The 25,705-nt window shown below is 38.5% G+C and overlaps 1 protein-coding gene across 7 annotated transcripts in view; it reads right to left on the bottom strand.

The window, feature by feature from the left end:
- FSD1L (fibronectin type III and SPRY domain containing 1 like) overlaps positions 1 to 25,705 on the bottom strand; it is a 96,105-nt gene that overhangs the window by 60,083 nt on the left and 10,317 nt on the right. For 4 of the 7 annotated variants that reach the window (XM_017949667.3, XM_017949671.3, XM_017949670.3 and 1 more), the window contains exons 2-4: positions 10,556 to 10,651; positions 6,495 to 6,626; positions 2,822 to 2,923 (exon numbers count right to left, since the gene is read on the bottom strand). In XM_017949667.3, the coding sequence (XP_017805156.1) occupies positions 2,822 to 2,923; positions 6,495 to 6,626; positions 10,556 to 10,651 (330 nt within the window). The other 3 variants (XM_009188370.4, XM_017949672.3, XM_021927301.2) reach the window with 2 other exon arrangements.

The following is a 25,705-nucleotide window of genomic DNA, read 5'->3' as shown; positions in this document are numbered from 1 at the left end:
GGCCTGTAGTCCATGTAGCTGGCTAGGAAAGTGAACTTAGTTTTTTACTTGAAATCAAATTATTATCTGGACATATGGAGAAAATAATTGCAAGCAGCTCTCAGTTAAGCATTTTTCCTAAATGATAAGCCCAGATTTCTGGCTAGGAAACATTGACAGATACAGTAATGTGCCACATAACTACATTTCAGTCAATAATGGACTGCATATACAATGGTGGTCCCATAAAATTATAATGCTGTATTTTTATTATACCCTTTCTATGTTGAGATACACAAATACCACTGTATTGCAACTGCCTACAGTATTCAGTACAGTAACATGCTACACAGGTTTGCAGCATAGAAGCAACAAACTATACCATATAGCCGAGGTATGTAGTAGGCTATGCTATCTAGGTTTGTGCCATTATACTCTAATGTTCCCACAATGATGAAATCGCCTAATGATACATTTCTTAGAAGACATCCTCATCGTTAAGCGACACATGGTTGTAATTCATTTCACCACATCTCCAAATGGTTTAAGCTACTAAATAGTACTATAAACTGCTGCAAGACAAGAACCAAATAGTAAGAATAAGCAAAGTGGCATATTAAACCACAATGTGACTTATTTTATCAGAACCTTTCTAATTTATAATCTGTCAGGAACAAATTATAACAGAAACAAAGCTGGAAAGAATAAAGGACAGTGAAACAGAAAAGGGTAGCATTTGGGAGAAAGAAGACAGAAGAACTCTGAAAATGTCAACAGAAAGAGAAACATGGGAAAAATAAACTTTTATCACAGTTTACCCAAGTTTCAGTCCCTCCTTAAATCAACTGGATTCAAGGCATTTTTGAGTATTAGTCTCCACATTCTATAGTTTTCCTGTCTTCTTCCTCACTCTCAGGCTGTCAGTTGGTAATTCTTACTGCTATGACTATGCCTGTCATTAACAATTGCCCTACTCCACTAAAAGGGTAATTTGTTGACAAGTAGAAAACAGAACAAAAAATACTGAAAATAATAGTAGTATCAAGTACAATAGTGAACAGATTCTGAGAAATGATCTTGAATAGAGGACATTAACTCTTGTCATGAACTCTATGATGTTGATTTTGATGACTAAGACATCTTTTGCTTTCTGCATGTTTCTTAGCTATGTTCCAGACATTTAAGGTTATCACATGAATGCCCTCTAAGTAAGTGACATATCGTACTTTTTTTTTTTTTTTTTTTTGGGGGGGGGTCTCCCTCTTTCTCCGGGACGGGGGGGAGGGGACACAACCCGGTTCACTGCAAGCTCCGCCTCCTGGGGTCATGCCATTCTCCTGCCTCAGCCTCCGAGTAGCTGGGACTACAGGTGCCCGACACCACACCCGGCTAATTTTTTTTTTTTTTGTATTTTAGTAGAGACAGGGTTTCACCGTGTTAGCCAGGATGGTCTCGATCTCCTGACCTCATGATCTGCCAGTCTCGGCCTCCCAAAGTGCTAGGATTACAGGCGTGAGCCACCGCGCCCGGACTGTTTTTTGTTTTTTAAGATAGGGTCTCACTCTGTTGCCCAGGCTAGAGTGCAGCAGCGTAATCACAGCTTGGTGCAGCTTCGACTTCCTAGGCTCAGACAATCCTCCCAACCTCAGCCTCCAAATAGCTGGGAGTACAGGTGCACATCACCATGCCCAGCTAATTTTTTTGTGTATTTTGTACAGACAGGATCTCATCATGGTGCCCAGGCTGGCCTCAAACTCCTGGGCTCAAGCAAACCACCCACCTTGGCTTCCCATAGTGCTGGGATTCCAGGCATGAGCCACCACACCTGGCCAACATATCATACTTTTAAAGTACTTTTAAGTATGGTACATTTCCCTCATAATTCCTTATATAATAAGTCCACTTATGTGCATTAGTGTCTTTACAACTCACCTCCAAATTTAAAGAATTAATTCATGCATTGGCTTACAGCAAAAGAACTTTTGTTTTGATTCATTTGTTTAAAAGAAGATATCCATGTTAAAGTTTAATTTTAATATCCAAAGATGTAAGGTGGCAAAGGTTACCTTCTCAAGGAAGTTTTTTCTACCTTCAAGTTCACAGAAAATCATAAAATGAAAACAATCACTAGGCATAAATCAATTATAAAGCTACCTTTCTAACACCAATGCAGCTCACTATATACTCCACAAAGGTGAAGTAAATAACATCAAACTCAAATTATCTTGATAACTACACAGTAATTTTTGCTAATTATATAGCTTAATTTCCAACTCTTTTCACATCATTTTAAAATATATTCTACATTTCTGGGTTTGATTTGATAAAATGGTAATCATTTAAAACGACCCTACTTAAAAGAATAATTAGAATTTAGAATTTACAATCACTTAAACACCAGGATCTAAGTTAAAACATTAGCAGGCTTCTTGCTCTACTCTTTACATTTTTATACTAAACATATCCCTTAAGTAAGGATCTACATTTCCATGTTTTAATAAAACATTCAATTACTTAAATCAAGCAGTGGGGGCATTCATCTGCAATAAGAAGTTACACAGTTACAGTGCTTATATGCATAAAGTGATAATGCTTTCCCATCAGCTCATAGACGGAAACACAGAAACACTTTTTAAACATATTTGTTGATGATCCTAAAGACACACACTTCTAAGTGTTTGCTTTGGAATAAATGAACAGCTAGCATTTTACTTATCAAGAAACCCCAAGCCTTTATTAGTATTAGAAATCAGTAAAGACATCCAAAACTAAAGAAAAACAAAAACGCCTTTTTAAAAATACAACTTTCCTTGTTAAGTGTATTAATGCAGTTTTTGTGTACCTTTGAAAATTCTTCAGGTTCCTTTATATCTAATGACCTTGTTGCAAATTCTAATAGTTCTTCAGAGTTCTCCAGGGCGTTATTACATTGACTAATCTGACTCTAGGAAAAAAAATAAATAAATCATTAAAATGAAGTTTCCTATTGCCATCAGAATCTTAAATACATATTGTTATAATGAACTTACAAATAATTTTAATAGCAATAACAGAGGAAAAATATTTCAGTGAGCTATTGTAGCAAGATAATCAAGACAAGTTTTACATATATATAAAAAACTTGTTATATTTCTTTTATATATATATATATAAAACAAATTTTAATTATCTTAATACTTTGTACCTCTTTCCATAATTTATTGAAAACAGCTTAACTGCATACAGGGAAAGATATACTCATCCTTTAAAACAAAAAAGGACCTAAGCGAAGCTTAGTCAACTGGCATTAATTAAAAACTAGCAATTCAAGATACATAAAGAATATGGGAGAAGTAGGAAGTATTTTTCTAAACCTAAATGGCAAAGTTCCTGCTCTAAAGATGAATGTTTGCAATTCAATTTTATCTAACAAACCGCAAGTTTTAAAAATGTTTCTATTGGCTGCTCCTAGCTCCCTTGTAACAATGCCAGAAGAACAAACTGTCCACATATATTCAAGCAGAAAGAATGTCCTGACAAACAACAGATATCAATGAGGTACTAGGAACTGAGAGGTAAGTGAAAAGGGAAAATATTACCAGCAGCACTGGAACATCACTCACACCAGGAATGGCTAGGGGGCTGATCGAAATGGATAACGTACACTCAATATGCAAGAGTTTTTGGTACTTGATGGGAAGAAGGAAAGGCAGGAGAAAAGACATGACCCATGGCCATTTTTGTGGCAGGTTTAATATGTGGTACGAGTTAGGGTGACAGAAATGTTGACTAGTGGTAGATGAAGACCATTAGAGCTGCTCTGGTAAAGAAGTAAGGGGAGGGAAAAGGGAAGATTGGAGATTAAGCAACTGGATGCCTAAAGGCCATTCCAGAGTGGTGCTGTAAAGAAGGGTCTGGGTCCAAAACAGAACAGAATTCTGCACAGGATGAGTTTTCGGCTGGATCTTCAGAAGACGCTGAGTTGTCCTTTCTTCTACAGTGTTTTGTTTTTTAAATGAATTCATTTCTTATTAGTATTTATTGAAAAGTATGGAAACTTTATGAATAAACAAATTATCCTTGAATTATTTAAGTAGTACATCCCTTGCCCCCAAATATGAACAACAAACCTCAACCTGGGGAGTATGGACACGCTTCAGAGGGTATCTGATCCCTGGAAACTGTGCATGTACAGTGTGTATGTAAGACAGAAAGAGAACATACGTGTTTTTCCATAGCTTTTAGGTGCTCAAAGATATCTATAACTCAAATCAAAACACAAAAATTTGCACTTCTACACACCAATAATGAACAATCCAAGAAGGAAAATAAGAAAAAAAATCCACTTATAATAGCATCAAAAAGAACAGCATACTTTGAAATAAACTTAACCAACGAGGCATGAGACCTATACACCCAAAACTACAAAACAATGCTAAAAGAAATATACAACAAAAATAAAGGGAAAGATACTCACGTTCATAGACTGGAACATTTAATATTGTTAAACTGTCCATACTACCCAAAACAATCTATAAATTCAATGTAATCACTGTCAAAATCCCAAGACATTTTTTTGTAGGAATAGAAAAAATACATATAAAATTCACGTAGAATCTCAAGAGACCCTGAATTGCACAAACAATTTTGAAACAGAAAAAAGTTGAATGCCTCAACACTCCTGGTTTCAAAATATCTTACAAAACTATAGGACCCCAAACTATGTGGTACTGGCATAAAGACAGATACACAGACCAATGGAACAAAACAGACAGCCCTGAAATTACCCTTCACATATATGATCGAATGATCTTTGACATAGGTACCAAGGTTGAACAATAGGGACAGGACACTCTCTTCAACAAATGGTGCTAGGAAAACTGAATATCCATAAGCAAAAAAATAAAGTAGGTCCCTTACTTAACACCACATGCAAAAATTAACTAAAAATGGATTGAAGACCTAAACATAAGCTCTAAAGCTCCTAGAAGGAGACATACAGGAAAAGCTTCATAACACTGTGTTTGTCAATGATTTCCTGGATATGACAATGAAAGCAAAAATAGACAAATGAGATGATGTAAAACTTTAAAACTTCTCCATATCAAATGGAACAACCAACAGAGTAAAAAAGCAGCCTACAAAATGGGCGGGGGGGGGGGCAGGGACTGAAAATCATATACCTGATAAGGAGTTAATATCCAGAATGTATAGAAAACTGCTGCAACTTAACAACCACAAAAACCCTACAAGTAACCCAATTAAAAGATGGCCAAAGAACCTGAATAGACATTTCTCTAAAGAAAATACACTGATGGCCGACAAACACATGAAAAGATGGTTAACATCACTAGTCACTAGGGAAATGCAAAGCCAAACCGTAATGAAATAGCATGTCATACCCATTATGATGGCCACTATCAAAAAAAACCCAGAAGATAAGAAGCATTGCCAAGCGTGTGAAGAAACTGGAACCCTTGGGCTGGTAGGAATGTAAAATAGTGCAGCCACTATGGAAAACATTATATAGAGGGTCCTCAGAAAACTAAAAAGAGAATTACCACATGATTCAGCAATCCTACTTCTAAGTATACATATCCAAAAGAATTGAAAACAGAATCTCAAAGAGAGATTTAAACTCCCACGTTCATTGCATCATTATTCACAGTAGCTAAGACATGTAAGCTGCCCAAATGTCCATAGACATATAAATGGATAAAGAAAATGTGGCATATACATGAGTAGAATATTATTCAACCACAAAAAAGGAGGAAATCCTAGACATGCTATAATATGAATAAATCTTGAGGACATTATGCTGAGTGGAAATAAGTCACAAAAGGACAAATGCTATGATTCCACTTATGAGACATGTAGAGTAGTCATGGAAACAGAAAATAATATGATGATTGCCAGGAGCTAGTAAGAAAGGGAAATGAGTTGTTGATCAAGGGACATAAAGTTTCACTTGCACAAGATGAAAAAATTCTAGAGATCTGTTATACAAAAATGCGAATATATTTAACACCATCAAATTGTACACTGTACAGTTTAAAATGGTTAAGAGAATTGGCCGGACACAGTGGCTCACACCTGTAATTCCCAACACTTTGGGAGGCCAAGACAAGTGGATCACCTGAGGTCAGGAGTTTGAGACCAGCCTGGCCAACATGGTGAAACCCCGTCTCTACTAAAAATACAAAAATTAGCTAGACGTGGTGGTGGGCACCTGTAATCCCAGCTACTTGGGAGGCTGAGGCAGGAGAATCACTTGAACCTGGGAGGCGGAGGTTGCAGTGAACCAAGATCACTCCAGCCTGGGTGACAGAGCCAGACTTTGTCTCAAAAAAAAAAAAAAAAAAAAAGGTTAAGAGAATAAATTGGTTTTTTTTAACCATAATTTTAGAATACTTATGGCCAAAACAAAAAACCATATTCTTCAAGGTATACTAAGAAATTCACTAATCTTTGCTTACCATAAATCGAGCATTAAATAGACTAAAATTATCCATATTTTAACAGTTGTATGATCTCACCTGTAACTCTTGGGATTTACGAGCTTGTTCCTGCTTGATACAGTTAATCATACTTTCTTTTACTTCATCCAGTATAGAGTATAAACTATCAAATTCTTCATCTAACTCTGAGAGTATGTTGGACGAATTTTCCTGTTTAAAAAACAAAACAAAACAATTTTACTGAAGAGCTATCAAACATTTAAAAACTAAAAGGTATGCCCAAAAGAGAGAATAAATTTATATTATAAACTATATAGGCCTAATATAAAAAGAACATAATTCTAATATTTGACTTAAGGCTTTCAAAAGAGATAAATGCAACAAACTGCCTGCTAATGCTAACAGTACTGTTTCAGCTATACTATCAGTTAAGTTGCCTTTTATGGACTAGCCCCATACGCTCTTCACTTTACTGTTTCCACAGGACAACATGAAAGGATGTTTGAAGATTCCCAACTTTGTCCAGACCTTCAGTCTCTCAGGCAGACTTTAAGCCAGTGGTTTTTAACCTCTGGTGCGTATCAGAATCACTGGTGAGGTATTTTAATAAAATATTCCAGAGATTTTAATTCAGTAATTCTGAGGAACACTTTGCACAAACAGAAATGAGGCAGATTTTGTCTAAATTTTAAAATCTTTCAAGGTCTCTAAAACACTGTATTTATATAAGATAAACAGAAATTTAAAGACTAAGCAATTATTTATTGGATCCTAAGATATTTATCAAATATTGAATCATCTAATGACTAGAATTTGTATTCAAATCCTGTATTTTATTAATTAAAATACAGGTAAGTTACTTGCCCAAAGCCACACTAGTAACTATGTTACTAGTAACATGGTCAATAAGGCATTTCAAGTCTCTTGACTTCTCAGAGTTCCCCATTGCGTCCATAAGCAAGATGCTGCTACCTCAACAAAAAATAAATTAAATTATTTGTAAAATCCCTAGATAAGCAATATCCACACTTGCAACAAACATGAGAGAGAAGAAATTCTCTTAAGACATTTTTCAACTTGGATGAATCATTCAATTAAGAGAAGCGAACTGGCACTAAGAGAACTAATATATACAATCTATTATAATATTATGTCCAAACTTTTGCTTATAATGTTTATAAAAACTAGACACCTCACTGGCACCTCACCAAAGGTGGTGGTAATCATTTTACTAGTCTATTTACAATGGTAAGAACAACTACAGAAGTAGAATGTGCAGTCCGGAAGGGAAAAGACCTAACTCTAATCCCACACTAGCCATTCAGTAACAGCATGACCTTGTACAAGGCACTTAAATTCCTAGACCTCAGTTTATTCATTCATAAAAAAGAAATAGACTATTTTCCTCTCAATCACCAGATGGCATCTTGTTGCCTTTTGCCTACTACTAAGCCCCCATCTTCAGCAACAAGGGTGTAGTTTAATTCCCCCACTACTTTTTTTCTAACATTAAGGTAGAAATCAAAAATTTATCAACCAGAAGGATGGTTTGAGCTAGATCTACATAAGATCTCTCTTTCCAGATATCAAATGTGATGATTCTCTTGTCCACAGACCAGGAGCTTTACAGTCATTAGCTTTATGCTTATCTAAAGAAAGCTGATTCACCAATTTTCCAATAAAATCGTTCAAGACAGCTAAAATAATGATTTTTTTTTCTTTTTTTCTTTTTTTCTTTTTTTTTTTTGAGACAGAGTCTTGCTCTATCAACCCAGGCTGGAGTGCAGTGGCACGATCTCGGCTCACTGCAACCTCCACCTCCTGGGTACAAGCGATTCTCCTGCCTCAGCCTCTCAACTAGCTGAGATTACAGGCGCCCACCACAACCAACTAATTCTTTTATTTTTAGTAGAGATGGGGTTTCACAATGTTGGCCAGGCTGATCTTGAACTCCTAACTTCAGGTGATCCACCCAACTCGGCCTCTCATGAATGTTCTTTTTGCTAAAGATTATTTTGGTTATTCTGGGTTTTTTGTATTTCTATATACATTTTAGGATTTTTTCTATTTCTGTGGAAAATGACACTGGTATTTGGATAGAGATTACAATGAATCTGTAGATTACTTTGGGTAGTACAAATATTTTAACAATGTTAATTCTTCTAATCCACAAACATGGGATATTTTTCCATTCATTTATGTCTTCTTAAATTTCTTTCATCACTGTTTTATAGCTTTCAGTATACAGATCTTCCATTTCCTTAGGTAAATTTATTCCTATTTTTTTATGCTACAGTAAATGGGATTGTTTTCTTATTTTCTTTTTGAAATAGTTCATTTTTCGTGTACAGAATACTGATTTTTGTGCATCGATATTACATTCTGTAACTTTACTGAATTTATCAGTTCTAATAGTTTTCTGGTAGAGTCTTTAGAGTTTTCTAAAGACTAAGGCAGGAGAATCGCTTGAACCTGGGAAGCAGAAGTTGCAGTGAGTCGAGACTGCGACACTGCAATCCAGCCTGGGTGACAGAACAAGTCTTTGTCTCAAAAAAAAAAAAAAGAAAAAAGTGGTGAGAGTAAACATCTTTGTCTTGTTCCTGACTTTACAGAAAAAGCTTTTGACTTCTCACCTTTGATAAGATGGTAGCCGTGAGACTGCTATTATACATATGGCCTTTACAGTGTTGTGGTACATTCCTTCTATACCCAATTTGTTGAGAGTTTTTATCATGAAAGGATGTTCAATTTTGTCAAATTATTTTTCTGCATCTACTGAGATAACCATACACTTTTTTTTTTGTCTTTAGTTTTGTTAATATGGTATATCACATTTATTGACTTCTGTTGAACCATCCTTGCATCCCAGGCATGAAACCTACTGGATCATGGTAAATGATCTTTTTAATGTGCTACTGAATTCAGTTTGCTAATATTTTATTGAGAATTTTTGCATCTATGTTGATTAGGAATATTGGCCTGTAGTTCTCTCTTTTGTAGTATCCCTGGTTTGGCTTCATTATTGGGGTAATGTTGAATTTGTAAAATGGATTTGGAAGTACTCCCTCCTCTTTGATTTTTTTGGAAGAGGCTGAGAAGAACTGATAGTAGTTCTTTAAATATTCGGTAGAATTCAGCGATAAAACTACCAGGTTGCAGGCTTTTCCTTGATGGAAGACTTTATTGTGGATTCAATTTCCTTATTCATTATTGACCTATTCATATTTTCTATTTCTTTCTGATTCAGTCTTGGTAGATTTTACGTTTCTAGCAACCAGATTATCTTGAGTTCTCTCTTCCACAATCAGTATGTCACTACTTACAACATAAATTATCTCCCCAAACCTGGAACTATTTTCTTAAGTATTCCTCTCCCTCCTCAATGGGCCCTTTACCTTTTATTTAATTTCATCTGCTTCTACAAGTAGACCCCTTACCAATAACGTTTTCTTTTCTTTTTGAGACACAGTCTCGTTCTATCATCCAGGCTGGAGTGCAGTGCCACAATCACTGCTCACTGCAGCCTGGACCTCCTAGGCTCAAACGATCCTCCTACCTCAGCCTCCTGGGTAACTGGGACTACATGTATATGCCACCACACCCAGTTAATTTTTTTTTAATTTTATTTATTTATCTATTTATTTATTTATTTATTTATGGTAGAGATGGAGTCTTGCCATGTTGCCCAGGCTGGTTTCAAACTCCTGGGCTCAACCTATCAACCTGCATCAGCCTCCCAAAGTGCTGGGATTACAGGCATGAGCCATCACATGTGGCCAACATTTTTCTTCCATTGTTGATTGCAAAAGAAATGTTTTACTTGCCAGTACTTTTGAAAAAGTACAAATTGCTCTTAATTTATATTAGAAAAAATGTCAAATGGAAAAGGACTAAAGTGAGCACTCTGGTATTCCCTAACAACTACTATTCCAGAGTTTTCCTTTTCTCTTACTATTTTGATTTTTCCATGGACAAAACAGGAATTGCAATGAAAACATTTTTACTTTATCTGCTATTTTAAAATCCTGCTCTCACCTCCATTAGTTTATAACCCAAAGTTCATGGAGTATATTTGTACTTCAGATTTGACTCATTAGTTGTGACGTATTTATATAAAATTTTTCATAAAAAAATCATACCTGAACTCCTTTTAGTGTATGATTTAGTGTATCAATGAAGTTCTGAATTTCATCATTTTTATTTGCCAGAGTTGAAATGATCCTCTGTAGAGCTTCCTAGAATTAAGAAAAACATTAAAACACTATATTTCAATGAAAGAGTTATAAAACTCATTAACAAGCATTCTCTAAACAAACTTTATGTAAGAGTACAACAAATAGGAGCAATGTAAAATTTCTCATTGTTCAAAACTTCCAAAGGCTTATAATTAGAAAAGATGGGGTATATATTTGTACTGTATTAAGCCCTCTTATTCCTAATATACAACTTAATCCCCATGATACTTTTCAGATTGAAACTGATCAGTTTAACTTAATACCAATAGAATTATTTTAGGTCATTGGCCATGGCAATGGAATAGAGCAAAATCTTTAAATGATGTAAAAACAAATGGAAACGGAATACAACATCAGGATCCAAGGAATAAAAGCAAGGAGACATAAATTCATCAACATTTTATTTATTTACAAAAATAAACATATTTTAGAGATATGAAACTAGATAATAAATGTGCATTTAGAATGACAACATTCATTCCAATGTTTACAGATGCCATAGAACTATAATAAATCAAGCAATTTTAGTAGCAAATAGCTGAGACTTTGATAATGCTTCCTATTTAAATAAAACATTTGGTTAATTTTCTCTCTGGTTCGGTGCTATCCAATAAAATTTTCCACTGTGATGGAAATGTCCTATAAATGTGCTGCCCAATATGGCAGCCACCAGCCACACACACTTAATGAAGTCTTGAAATGTGACTAGAACTGAGGAACTAAATTTAATTTTTCCAACTGTAATTAATTAATTTAAGTTTATATAGCCAAATGTAACCAATGCTATCATATTGGACAGCACAAGTCTAGCTGCAGTAACTACTCATTGGTAGCAATAGCAAAAACCAAACAAGGTTATTTATAGTCTCAGAAAAAAATCAAATGCAAGTACTTTAATACTTTGTAATTTTCTCAGAAGCACAGGACTTTTTTCTGTAAGTACCTATGAGCTTAAATGTTTTAATAAAGCCTATAAGACTTTGTGAAATAAAGGTTCTCCTAAAAAATATAATCAGATATCGATAAACGGTTACACATAAGGAGCCCAGGAAATAGTCTGAAGGGCGGTAACATCTTTTTTTTTAAGTTTTTTTTCTCAAGACAGAGTTTTTTGCTCTTGTCTCCCAGGCTGGAGGGCAATGGCGTGATCTCGGCTCACTGCAACCTCCACCTCCTGGGTTCAAGCAATTCTCCTGCCTCAGCCTCCCGAGTAGCTGTAATTACAGGTGCCTGCCACCATGGCTCAGCCACTTTTTGCATTTTTAGTAGAGACAGGGCTTCACCACGTTGGCCAGGCTGGTCTCAAACTCGACCTCAGGAGATCCACCTGCCTCAGCCTCCCAAAGTGCTGGGATTGCAGGTGTAAGCCACCATACCTGGCAACATTTTATACAAATGTTCACAAAGCATTTTAGTAGTGAAAAAAAAATTTTTTTCTTTGAGACTAAGTTTTGCTCTTGTTGCCCAGGCTGGAGTGCAATGGCAGGATCTTGGTTCACTGCAACCTCCACCTCTCGGGTTCAAGCGATTCTCCTGCCTCAGCCTCCCAAGCAGCTGGGATTACAGGTGTGCACCACCATGCCCAGCTAATTTTTGTATTTTTAGTCGGGGTTTCATCATGTTGGCCAGGCTGGTTTTGAACTCCTGACCTCAGGTGATCCACCTGCCTCGGCCTCCCAAAGTGCGGGGATTACAGGCATGAGCCACTGCACCCGGCTGAAAATTTTTAATTTAACAGTAACAGTTCTCCTTTGAGTCTCAAAATTCCTGGAGATAAGGAGGTTTTTATTATCATCCCTGGGGCTGCCTAAGGGTTCTCTGTTTTATTCACTTACACTATTTCTTCCCACTGTCACTACTGTTGGTATTTTAATATAATAACACAATGAAGTTATACTGTGACAGAAGACCAATGAAGACCGAGAATTAAGTGTTTATCCTGCCAATACTCTTCCCAAGAACTGGTGCACCAAGACTTGGGGGAGGGGTGGACGCAGTTGGAGAAGCAACAGAGGTAATACAGAAATGGAGAAGAGGTCAAAGGACTTAAATCTTCCAAGTACTCACCCAAGGTAGGCTCAGTACTTTTTTCTTTCTTTTTTTGTTTTTTGTTTTTTTTTTTTTTTTGCTTTTTGTTTTTTTGAGACAGTCTCACTGTCAACCAGGCTGGAATGCAGTGACGCAATCTTGGTTCACTGCAACCTCACATCCCAGGTTCAAGCAATTCTCCTGCCTCCATCTCCTGAGTAGCTAGGATTACAAGCATGTGCCACTACACCCAGCTAATTTTTATATTTTTAGTAGAGACAGGGTTTCGCCATGTTGACTAGGCTGGTCTCGAACTCCTGGCCTCAAGTGATCTGCCTGCCTCAGCTTCCCAAAGTGCTGGGATTACAGGCGCCACTGCATCCAGCCTCAATACATATTTATTATTTTATTTATTTATTTATTTATTTATTTATTTTTTGAGATGGAGTCTCACTCTGTCGCCCAGGCTGGAGTGCAATGGCGCCATCTCGGCTCACTGCAACCTCCGCCCACAGGTTCAAGTGATTCTCCTGTCTCAGCCTCCTGAGTAGCTGGGATTATAGACATGAGACACCATGCCCAGCTAATTTTTATATTTTTAGTAGAGACAGGGTTTTGCCATGTTGGCCAGGCTGGTCTCAAACTCCTGACCTCAGGTGATCCACCTGCCTTGGCCTCCCAAAGTGCTGGGATTACAGCCTTGAGCCACCATGCCCAGCTCAATACATATTTAAAAGCAATACAATGGAATAGTAAAAACAGGTCTGTACAATACTCAGACTTTATAGTAGGTTTCAGTTAATAAGACAGGGCTGTTTCTGGCTAATGAACTGAATCTGCCTCCCCTTCTATCCCTCAAAATGGCAGAGTTACATCCGTATTGTGCAGATGAGAAAACGGAGATTCAAAGTAACACTGCTAGTAAGGTAAAAATGATCTATGTCCAAAGCCCATGGTCTTAACTACTTTGGGATACTGCCTCTAAATCCAATCAATTAGCCCATCATATGGTCTACTCATACAATACAGTACATATTCTTTAAATATCTTATTTGCCAAGAGTTTTCAATGACAGAGAACTGCTGGAATTTTCAGAGTAGAGAATCACAGCTTGATTCACTGGGAGGCACATCTAATGAACTTCAGAGAAAAGTTGATAACATTCTACCAGAACAAGAGTAGAAGAATCTTCTGAAAAGATCACCTTCTATGAAAAAGAGGAGCCAGGCCCAATGAATTCAACCCAGTAACAAAATTTCAATCACCATGATATATGTGAGTTCAATAAAAGCTGAAAAAAGGCCAGGCACAGTGGCTCACACCTGTAATCCCAACACTTTGGGAAGCTAAGGCAGGCAGATCACTTAAGGTCAGGAGTTCAAAACCAGCCTGGCCAACATAGTGAAACTTCTCTCTACTAAAATTATAAAAATTAGCCAGGTGTGGTGGTGTGCACCTGTAATCCCAGCTACTCAGGAGGCTGAGGCAGGAGAATCACTTGAACCCAGGAGGTGGAGGCTGCAGTGAGTCGATATCTCACCACTGCACTCCAGCCTGGGCAACAGAGCAAGATTTTGTCTCAAAAAAAAAAAAAAAAAAACTGTCAGGCACAGTGGCTCGTGCCTGTAACCCCCGCACTTTGGGAGGCTGAGACGGGTGGATCACCTGAGGTCAGAAGTTCAAAACCAGCCTGGCCAACAAGGCGAAACCCTGTCTCTACTAAAAATACAAAAATTAGGCAGGCGTGGTGGTAGGCGCCTGTAATCCCAGCTACTCAGGAGGCTGAGTCAAGAAAATTGCTTGAACCCGGGAGGTAGAGGTTGTAGTGAGCCAAGATCACACCACTACATTCCAGCCTGGGTGACAGAGCAAGATTCCGTCTCCAAAAAAAAAAAAAAAAAAACAAAAAAAAACTTTCCACCAAAAAAATTATAAAACATTGGAACAAAAAAAAAAAAAAAAAAGGCAGACATAGAGCAAAAAATAAAATATCCTTAGCATAGCTTCCCATCTATGTTTTTTTTTTTTTTTTGGTCTAAGTTTAGTAGCAAGCTTTGCATTTCAGAAATTATATAGCAAAAATCTGGAGATAGTTGTAGTTTATGGCCCCAACTAGGTAAGACCTGAGCTCCAAAGATTTTAATGAGAAACCTTTTTTTTTTTTTTTTTTTTTTTGAGGCTCTGTCACACGGGTGGGAGTGCAGTGACACAATTGCAGCTCACTGCAGCCTCAACCTCTTGGGCTCAAGCCATATCCACCTGCCTCATCGTTTGATTTTTTGTAGAGACGAGGTCTCACTATGTTGCCCAGGCTGGTCTCAAACTTCTGGGCTCCAGCAATTCTCCCACCTCAGCCTCCTGAAGTTACAGGCATGATCCCTGCTCCCAGCTAAAGCCTACCTTTTTAATGTTCCTGTTTTTTACTGAGTACAGTCCAAGACATCTAAATGCTCTAATTTTGAATCAGATCTTCAGGTTAAATCCTCTCTCTGCTCCTTTAAGAGCTACCAACCTGCTGCAAGTTAACAGACTGGTCCAGTAGTGACGTTAGAGATCAGAAAACAGGCTTTACCAACTGTAACGTTTTCATTCTCCTTAAAGCAGTACTGTCCAATATAAATATAGTAGGAGCCAATAGCAGCCACATCAAAAAAGTAAAGGAAAAACAGGAGAAATTAATTTTAATATTTTATTTAATAGATTCAAAATACATCATCATTTCAACATGTAGTTAATATTTAACAATTAATGAGTTTTTCTTTTTTTTGGTACTGAGTCTTCAAAATTCAGTTTGTATTTTACACTTATGCATATCTCAATTCAAAACTGGCCACATTTCAAGTGCTCAAAAACCACATTATGGCTAGAAGCTACCATCCTGGAAAATACAGACTTAAGAGGTCTATGTCATCCAAACAGACCATATATTTCTAAGAGTGGAAATAGGGCAGAGATCCTCTATTAATCTTATTAATTTGCAATTAAAAATAAACGACCTAAAAGCTTTCTAAACTTTTTCTTGGAAGACCAGAATTTCTTTATGTGCTTATGTTATGCCAGATTCTTGAATTATAATAACTATATGTGGATATAAGTTAAAACATTACAACCAACTTCCTTTATCAGAATTTTGCTAATTTCTCAGTTTTTAATTTACATTAATATTAACTCTAGAAAGTGAAAGACATTTTAAAATTACCAACTCTCAAAATAAATTGGTGCATAAGTAACATCACTTTGGGATCCAAAACCATAACAGAAGAAACAAATACACTCCTCTCTCCTGTGAAATTTACGCTGTTCACTCATGTTTTTGGTAAGAGAAGACTTCTTGGGATCACAAAAAGTACAAATGTCCGTGTCACAGTTGGCAGCTAACAAAAACAAGACTGCACCTGAGGACAACTGACATATAGGTTAGACAAATTCAAAGAATCATCAGAATAATGCCCTCCATTTTCTATGATACTATCCCATACCTCCAAAAAATATCATCCTTAGATTACAATTTTTTTTTTTTTTTTTGAGATGGAGTCTCACTCTGTTACCCAGGCTAGAGTGCAGTGGTGCAATCTCGGCTCACTGCAACCTCCACCTCCCAGGTTCAAGCAATTCTACTGCCTCAGTCTCTCGAGTAGCTGGGATTACAGGTGCAAGCTACCATGCCTGGCTAATTTTTTGTATTTTTTAGTAGAGATGGGGTTTCACCATGCTGGCCAGGCTGTTCTTGAACTCCTGACCCTGTGATTCACCTGCTTCGGCTTCCCAAGTGCTGGGATTACAGGCATGAGCCTCTGCGCCCAGTGATTACAGTTAATCTTATCTTTACCATTCCCCTAAATTCATTCAAATTCTATTACCACAGATGAAAGACCCTTTTCAACTGTATTGGCCTAAGATGTATTAATAGCCATACTTCTGGAAAGAAACTCTGCAATCTATGTTAAAGCCTTTAGGGGAATGATATCCTATATGAATTGCGTAAGGCTGTAAAAATACTGTACTTTCCCAGAAAGTGGATGAGAAAGAAAGGTCTTTAAAGACTGATATAGTATTTCTGGGAAACATGGTCTCATTCTTTGAAGACAGAGCACTCTACAGCTCTTGAATTTAACAAGGAGTTCCAGTACAGCATGAGAGTCTGTAATACACACCTAGATAAAGGGTCTACATTCTGAGAAAAGTTGGTTTACCCTAATGCCAAAACTGCAAAGACTAAAGGCCTAGATTATTTTGAGGGGATGCACTTCAGTCTTTAGATGGGAAGGGCTTCAGCGCCTTTGCTACAATACAACACTGAGATGCTGTCAGAATGGACAAGCCAGCTGTAGAGGACTCTGGAACCCCAGCATTTAAGATCATCTATATTTTCAAAGCTGCCGAATACATTACTAAACATGGTTGCAGAAGCAGCAACCATTCAGATCATAAAGAGAAAGTCACAGCAACCAATGTGACCTTGTTAGCTAATACAGATAAAATGCTGCCTCTCTGTTAAGCTTTTCTAAGCTTAAAGGTAGGAAATATCCGCAAAGTTCCCCAAGGGCAGACTACTGAGACAAAGGCTCCAGAAGCTCTGATCCACTTGCCCTTTAATCTGCAACTGCTGTGGAGAGGATGAGCAAATGAAAAAGACTGTAATCCAGAGCTCATATTTAGCATTCTAAAATAGTAAAAGTTCATCAGTGAGAGGGCCAAGGCTTCAGCCTTTCTGACCCTCACAAGAATGGAGACTGGCTGGAACTAAGTGGAAATGACATAAAGATAAAAAGCACTAAGGAACTTGGTGCTCAGTTGAACTGGAAAACAAGTTACAAGGAATTAGAATATTTAAGACAAAACTACCACCAGCACCAAAACATGAAAACTAAAGAATTAAGATTACATGTGCTGAGTTCGGAAACTTGACCCTAGCTTGTATATGTGACATAAAGCTAAAATTTTCTCTACAGTGGTAGGAGTCAAGTAAAAGGTGTATATAAGGATAGTATGTGCCTAATCTAGGAGGTATACAAGGGGAGGCTGGCTGAATAGGTATCAAACCCAGCAATTTTTAAAAAGTGTTTTCTAGATATGGTAGGCAATACGCCAAGGCAGAGAAAGAGAGCAGAAAAGATCTAAAAGACATCATAATGCAATGAGTTTTCTACCCCAGTCTATCCCTCCAGGACTTCCAAATTTAATCAAGAGCAAAGACAGAAAGCTAGGCCATCATCACTATCTCCTCTCCTCTAATTTGTGCTCTACATGAAGTCACAAAGTTCTATAGATTGTACCTTCTTAATGGTTCTACTGATAGCAGCAGGAGGCAGACCTAGTCCTAGGTAGATGGGGCGGATCCCTGGTGAAACCTGACCTTCAGGCTGAAGACAGCCTGAAGCCTGAAAACTGGGCTGCCAGTTCCTGATGGAATCCACCAACCTGAATGAGAATTTCCTTTATGCCTTTCAGTCAAACAAATAGTACTTTTTCCAGGCCCACCCATGGACCAATCAGCACATACTTCCTCCTGCCCGTGGACCAATCAGCATAAACTACCCCATTTTGAGCCCATAAAAACCCTGGACTCAGCCACATATCTGGACTACCCATTTCAGGACTCCTCACCACTAAGAGCTATTCTGTCACTCAGTAAAACTCTCCACTGCCTTGCTCACCATCCAGTCGTCCATGTCACCTCATTCTTCCTGGACTCTGGACAAGAAGTCAGGAACCACTGAAAGGCAGGCACGGAAAGGGCTGTAACACTTTCCTGGCTCGCTTGCTAAGCTGCAGACAGGAGCAAAAGGGGCTGTAACATGTTCCTGACCAGCTTACCAAGCTGCAGGCAGTGACATGAACTGCAGAAGTGAAGAGTGGCAACACTTCTAAGGGCCTAGACCTCAGGATTCCCTGAGCCAGAGCTGTAACACTATAGCCCTCCCACCTTCCACCAGCATCAGGCGGCTGCCCCACATGACAGGAGGTGACAACAGGACTGGGCCAGCCTGGGAGCCACAAGCCCAGGTGAGGTGGCAGGAGTGAATAGGCTGAAACATGCCCCACTGCTCCCACTGGCCAAGCTGCGGGTGGCAGGAACAAGAACGCTGTAGCACCCCTGCCCCCAACCCCTTGGGGCTCCACAGTTACTGTCATCTCTGAGTTTTCAGGCACCACTGCATTCACCTCATCCAGACACAGGCACCCACAGAGGAAACCACTTGCAGTATGCTTGGTTCAGCTGCAGCCTCACATGGAGCTGGTGACTGTGCCAGTGCCTGGAGCTGCCCGCATGGCCACAGCAGCCAGCATGCTAGGCTGTCCACAGTGGCTGAACCCCAAGCTCACTCGCTCGCTCACATATCCCTCACTGCTCCATGCCTGGATCGCCCTTGGCAGGTGTGGGATCCAGGCCAGTAGTATGAGCTGAGCACAGCCTGCCAGGCCAAGTGAGCAGAACGAGCCCAGCAGGCATGAGTGAAACTCAAGGAGAGACACTGCCAGCCACAGAGGTTTCCAGCTGGTTAAGAAACATCCAAAGTATCCTGTGACATTAGAATTATTACTACTATCTTAGTAAAAGTTACCATGATATCTCAACCTATATCTCAATCTTCACTGTAGCAAAACTTCTTAATCAGACTCTGATAATAATCTTTCTCCCCAGTAATCAGTTCTCTATATACTTCAGCCAGGGTAATGATGGCATCACACTTCCTGATCGGTATTCTTCAATGGCTTCCCATTGTACCTTGGATAAAACTGAAAATCTTTAACATGACCTATAAGATCTCAAATGATCTGTGCACTGCCTACCTCACCTGCTTTATCTCCCCAGACTTCCATTCTCTTATTACACTCCAGCTGCATAGCCGGCTATGAATTTATCTCATTTGACTTGCTTCCTCCTAGGAGCCCTCTCATTTATCAGTTCCTCTACCTATAACCCCTGTCCTAAAACATATACACAATGTACTGACAAAACAAATTCCAAAAATGTACTTATAGAATGAGCCCATGTTACATATATTCATTTCTTTTTTTTTTTTTCATCAAAGCCTATGGGTGAAGGAGGGCAAAGACAACTTTCATCTGCCCCACGGGATTCTATCAACCTTAAAGGATGCCTGCGAAGTTCTCAGATTTTTATATCAGATCTCAAGCCTCCCATTACCTTCTAAACACTGATGGATAAAGTAATAGACAAACATAGATGAATAAAGGCAATATAAATTATCTAAAGCTTATCTAGAAAATTATGTAAGACTCAGGTGGTGATAACTAAAAGTTCTAGGTGACGCAGGTCTGAAGACATGCTTTGACAAATGCCAATTCTGCTAAATCATAGTAAAATATATGACATAACTCTCCATAGGAAGTCTGCACAGGCAATCTCAGCAATTGTCTTTTGGTGATATAACACAATTACCAGACCCTCATAATAACAACAAAAAAATACAATGATGTGACTATGGATTTAGACTAAGGCAACTGCTACACCAACAAGAAAAAGCATTATATACACCCTAGCCAAGCACAACCACAACCACTGTCATCGTCATGGAATGAATCAAAGTAATCTAAGATGTACACGACATGAGCTACTCTCTTCAATGCAGCACAGCTTAAAGTTACGTTTATAATCACTATCAATCAAGTAAAAGGATAATCAATAGACTGAGCAAAAGAGCACTTTGGTACTCTTAAGTGCCAAGTACTATCTTAAGCTCTCTACATATTATTAATTCATTTAATCCTTTCAAGAATCCTATGAAGTAAGATACTATAATTATCCTCGTTTTCCAATGAGGAAGCTGACGCATGGAGAAGTTAAGCAGCTTGCCTAAAATATCAAGGCTAATATGTCACATAGTCAGGATTCAAATTAAGACAGTTTGATTCCTGAGTCTATGCTCTTAAAGGACTACACTGTACTGCCTGATAAAGTAGAGATCAGAGGTTCATGAACAGGTCAGAATGGCTAAAAGCATCCAAAGGACTAAGATTTTACTTCAAGATAAGAAATCTGGAACTGATCAACAGGTTATAACCCCAAATCAGAGGGCATCAGCATCCATGTGATCATAATTAGAGAAATGCTGACATATGGGTTTCCCACCAGCATCCTCTCTGACCAGGAGAAGACTTCTGAGTCAAATTCTACAGCAGTATTCCAGAAAATCAAGATACAAAAATCTAGAGCCCCTGCAAATACCACAAATAGATCTATAATTTAAGGGGGTCAAACTATTATTATAGCCAATTTAGTTAGAATTTCATTAAGCACCTTCTATGTGCCAGGCTCTGTGCTGCTAACATGGAGTATCTTTTTAATCATCACATCTGATTAAAAAAAAAAAGTAGTATTAGTCTTCACACTTTATGGTTGGAAAAAGGAAAGATTCAAGATGTTAAGAAACTTGTTTTAGGTCACACAATTATCAACTGGCAGTCACGATTCAAATCCAGGAGGTTGTCCCCAGAACCTCTGCTTTTCAAATCCAGGAGGTTGCCTCCAGAGCCTGTACTCTAGGCTGTTTAAACTGTTGGGGACTATACGAGATAATCACAGGGTTCCTGCAACCAGAGGAAAGGGACTGATCAAACCAGCATGTAACATTCCTGGAAAATGCCCAACTGCCACCAGAAATGATGTCACTTGCATCATCCCACACATAGACCTGTCCTTTGAATTAAGTGACTTCATGCTAAACCCCTCCATCGACTCCAATGGGATAGCACCAGGTTCAAGAGGCTGAAGAAGAAACCGAGAGCCACCAAATGAGACATGGTGTTTTATTGAGGGATTACATACAAGGGAGAGAGTCCAGTGGTGGCAGGCTGGGCAGAACTGCCTTAAATACAGAAAAGGTCCAGTGACAGTGAGCTGGACAAGATAACTACACAGCCCAGTGAAACTCAGAACACTCATTCAGGTGAGTCTGCCATACAGGCTCATTCTAATAGTATGCTTAAACTATCGCTGTTAGGTAGGTTTACCATACAGTGATAAGAGCTGAATCCAGAAAGCTCTATCCAGCTGTTAGCTAGATAACCAGAATCTCGCCAGTTATTTTGACAAAAGTATCATGCTCAGATGTGATGCAAGAAGGTGAAAAAAAGAGAACTGGGAAATTCAGGAATCTAATCATCATAATATACCTAAAAGATGGAAGGCTACACCCTCTGTAACAGTGAAACAGTTGAGAACACTACCTGTACACAGATGTAACTGAGATAGCCTACAATCAATTCTGATTTAGTCTAGCTTACCAGCTGAGAAAAAATCTAAATGCTAATAAAAGAACTGGCTGGGGAATGTTGCCTTTCTGCCCTGAATCCAGTTTAAGATATCACGGCATAAGAGGAGGTAATCTCCCATCTAGAATTTGAGGGATGTAAAGCACACCAGAGGATAATGAAGCCTTAACCATGTTCAGTGGCCTCTGAACTGGCTGTTTTACCCAGTAAAGTCAAGGAGGCTCATAGTCGGCTAAAGAAACCAGAGGTCCTACCATTTAATTAAAGAAGGTGGCATTGGAGTGGAGATGGGAGTATTAGTATAAACTAACAACCCTTCTCAAGGGCAACTTGACAATACATATCAAATACAATTTTTGAAAGTATATATACATTGACTCAGTAATTCTATTTCTAATTTATTCTAAGTGAATAATTAAGGGTGTAAGCAGAGACTCAGCTACAAGGATGCTCATCTGTGACATTTATAACATTAAAAGGTTGGGATCAACAGAAATATACAACAAAAGGGTACTGATTAAATAAAATCAAGTAAAACATGCATACAAAAGAATTCTGTTGAATAATTAAAAGTATTGTAGAATGATTAATATGGAAAAATATCCATAATTATGTGAAATGCAAATTATAGAGCAGCATATATAGCATGATACTGTAATTTTTAAAAAGTTTTTATATGCATATCAAAAAACTAGATGGTGATATAAATGTTGAAGAGATTATCTCTGGGTGGCAGAATTGAGTGGTTTTTATTTTATTTTCGTTTTATTTATATTCCTATTTTCCTACAATAAACTTATATTACCTATATTTATAATGCAATAGAAATGCAAACACTGGCTATGTTAATACTTTTTAAATAAATTAGTTCAAAATGCAATTAATAGCAATTAACAAGCATCAATAACTGAAATCAGATTCTATCAGAACCTTGTGGCTGGGAAGAAGTGCCAAAAAAGGGTGAAAAACGTATTTTTAAAAGTCTGGAGATAAAATCCACCAACTTTAAAATATTTTCCACCATAAGTTAGAGTGGAATATCTATCACTATGGCAAACATTCAATATGTGTTTACTGCATGAATAATCCTGCTTACATTTAGCCAAGCATTGCAAACAAGCACTATGTTAAATTTTTTTATAAAAAAGGTCTGCTTCACTATCTTTCTAATTTTTAAAAACTGCCAAGTTCAGTTGAAAAATGAAGATATCTGTATTACATATAATGGTCGTAAGTATGTCAACATGGTGTTTTTTTTTTTTGAGACAGAGTCTTGCTCTGTTGCCCAGGCTGGAGTGCAGTGGCGTGATCTCGGCTCACTGCAAGCTCCACTGCCCGGGTTCATGCCATTCTCCTGCCTCGGCCTTCGAGTAGCTGGGACTACAGGTGCCCGCCACCATGCCCAGCTAATTTTTTGTATTTTTAGTAGAGACGGGGGTTTCACCGTATTAGTCAGGATGGTCTCGATCTTCTCACCTCATGATCCACCTGCCTCAGCCTCCCAAAGTGCTGGGATTACAGGCATAAGCCACCACACCCAGCCCATTTCTACTTTCTTGCTCACAGTTCTACTTTAGATAGCTAAGACATTCCTTCAAAAGAGTTGAAAAAAGGGGAGAGATATGTATAGACACACACATACACACATACACACACACAATAAAAATAGTGATTTTAGGCTGTGCAAGGTGTCTCATGCCTGTAATCCCAGCACTTTGGGAGAGTCATCTGAGGTCAGGCAGGAGTTCAAGACCCCCCCTGGCCAACATGGCAAAACCCCATCTCCACTAAAAATTTTAAAAATTAGTTGGGTGTGGTGGTAGGCGCCTATAATCCCAGTTACTAGGGAGGCTGAGACACAAGAATCGCTTGAACCCAGGAAGCAGAGGTTGCAGTGAGCCAAGATTGCGCCACCGCACTCCAGCCTGGGCGACAGAGCAAGACTCTGTCTCAAAAAAAAACAATAGTGATTTTTATTTGGGGCAACAAGAGAGACCGAATTCCAGGTTTTTACCTAAATCATGTTCTTTATCATCTATCAACTATTTTCACTATACTTCAACTATTTAGCTTCTTAAAAAAAACAAACAACAACAACTTTAGGTCAGATGTGATGGCTCATGCCTGTAATCCCAACACTTTGGGAGGCCAAGGCGAGCCAATCGTTTGAGCACAAGAGTTCAAGACTAGCCTGGACAACACGGCAAAACCCTGTCTCTACAAAAAACACAAAAATTAGCCAGGCAATATGGTGGCATGCACCTGTAGTCCCAGATGCTCAGGACGCTGAGCTGGGAGGATAGCTTGAGTGCAGAAGGCAGAGATTGCCGTGGTGAGCCATCAGCCTGAGGAAGACAGCGAGACTCTGATGAAGGAAGGAAGGAAGGAAGGAAGGAAGGAAGGAAGGAAGGGAGGGAGGGAGGGAGGGAAAGAATGGAAGGAAGGAGAGAGAGAGGGAGGGAGGGGAAGGAAGGAAGAAGAGAGGAAGGAAGGAAGGAGAGAGGAAGGAAGGAAGGGAGGTAGGGAAGAGGGGGGAGAAAGGAAGGAAGGGAGGGAGGCAGGGAAGGAGGGGGGAGAGGAGGAGGGACGGAATCCTGCTTTATAGGGGCTTATCCCTGTTACATTTTAAGTTTTAATTACTTTAATCATACCACCATTGAAATGCAAATAATTCAGGCAAGAACGGTGGTAATGAAAAAACTTTGGGTTGTAAAGAAAAACTTCCCTTGAATCCAGACTACTATTTGCTAGCTGTGTGACTCTGAACAAGACACTTAGCCTCCCTGGGCTTCATTTTCCCTAACAGTGCAACAGGAATAAGAACTGTTGCGACAGTTCAACACAATACTGGATGCAGAACAATAGTCAAATTTCATTTCTCTTTCCTCAGGAAACAATTTTTTTTTTTAACTGAGGAGTAATTCTGGAACATGGAACACTTGGTTGGTTATGGGTGTGGTGGGGTTCTTGGAACTGGTAAGGTACAAGAGGAAGGCAAAGAATAGCACATAGCTTGGAGCAGGAAACTGGGATAAGGAAACTGAGTGTAGATAGGCTACTTGTTGCAGGTTGTCATGTTTAAAACTCCTCCTGCTCAGTTCAATCTCCCCAATCTAGTTTTGTCCAGTCAAGCCTCACCTGTCACTCACTACCCCTTTCCAAGTAGGAAGAATATGCAGGAAAAATAGTGGGGAAAAGCAAACAAGTGACAATACATGCTCTTGGTGAATTCCTTCCTCTGGGCTCTCATCTCCCTTCCTCTCCACCCTTTCATATTCCTACAGTAAGTACCTTTCTTAGAAAGAGTGATCCCTATGCATGTGAATAATCTGTACAAAAATTTAACTTAAACTATAAAATTTCAAGCTCCAAGATTCTAAAAAGGTACAAATGTCTTATTTGTTTCAATGTTTTCTTTGAACGTGCACATTTTATCAGGTAAAGAAACCTTTGGGATTTTATCTTAAAACCGTTTAAAGACATAATCAAAAGGTTTGAGTATCAAACAAAAGCCACCTATCCATAACACATCCTGTTTACAAAAGCGTCCCAGAAACTCGATATAAACAAAACCCCTCTGTTTATTTCCAGGAGTTAATACTGTGGTTTTCTGTATCCAACAGTATGCCTTACATACCCGGGGTTATGATGTTTTCTTCCTCTACTCAAACAGAGCATCTGTTGCTAACATTAACACTGAAGTCCAAGTTATTTTCACAGACAAAAAAGCAGCTGGTCAAGCTAATCCATTTGTTGACTAGCCACCATCAAGCTTCTGTAAGACTG

This window comes from Papio anubis, chromosome 13 (genome assembly GCF_008728515.1).
Source record: "Papio anubis isolate 15944 chromosome 13, Panubis1.0, whole genome shotgun sequence".
Lineage (NCBI taxonomy): Eukaryota > Metazoa > Chordata > Mammalia > Primates > Cercopithecidae > Papio > Papio anubis.
This window is presented reverse-complemented; position numbering and strand designations above follow the sequence as displayed.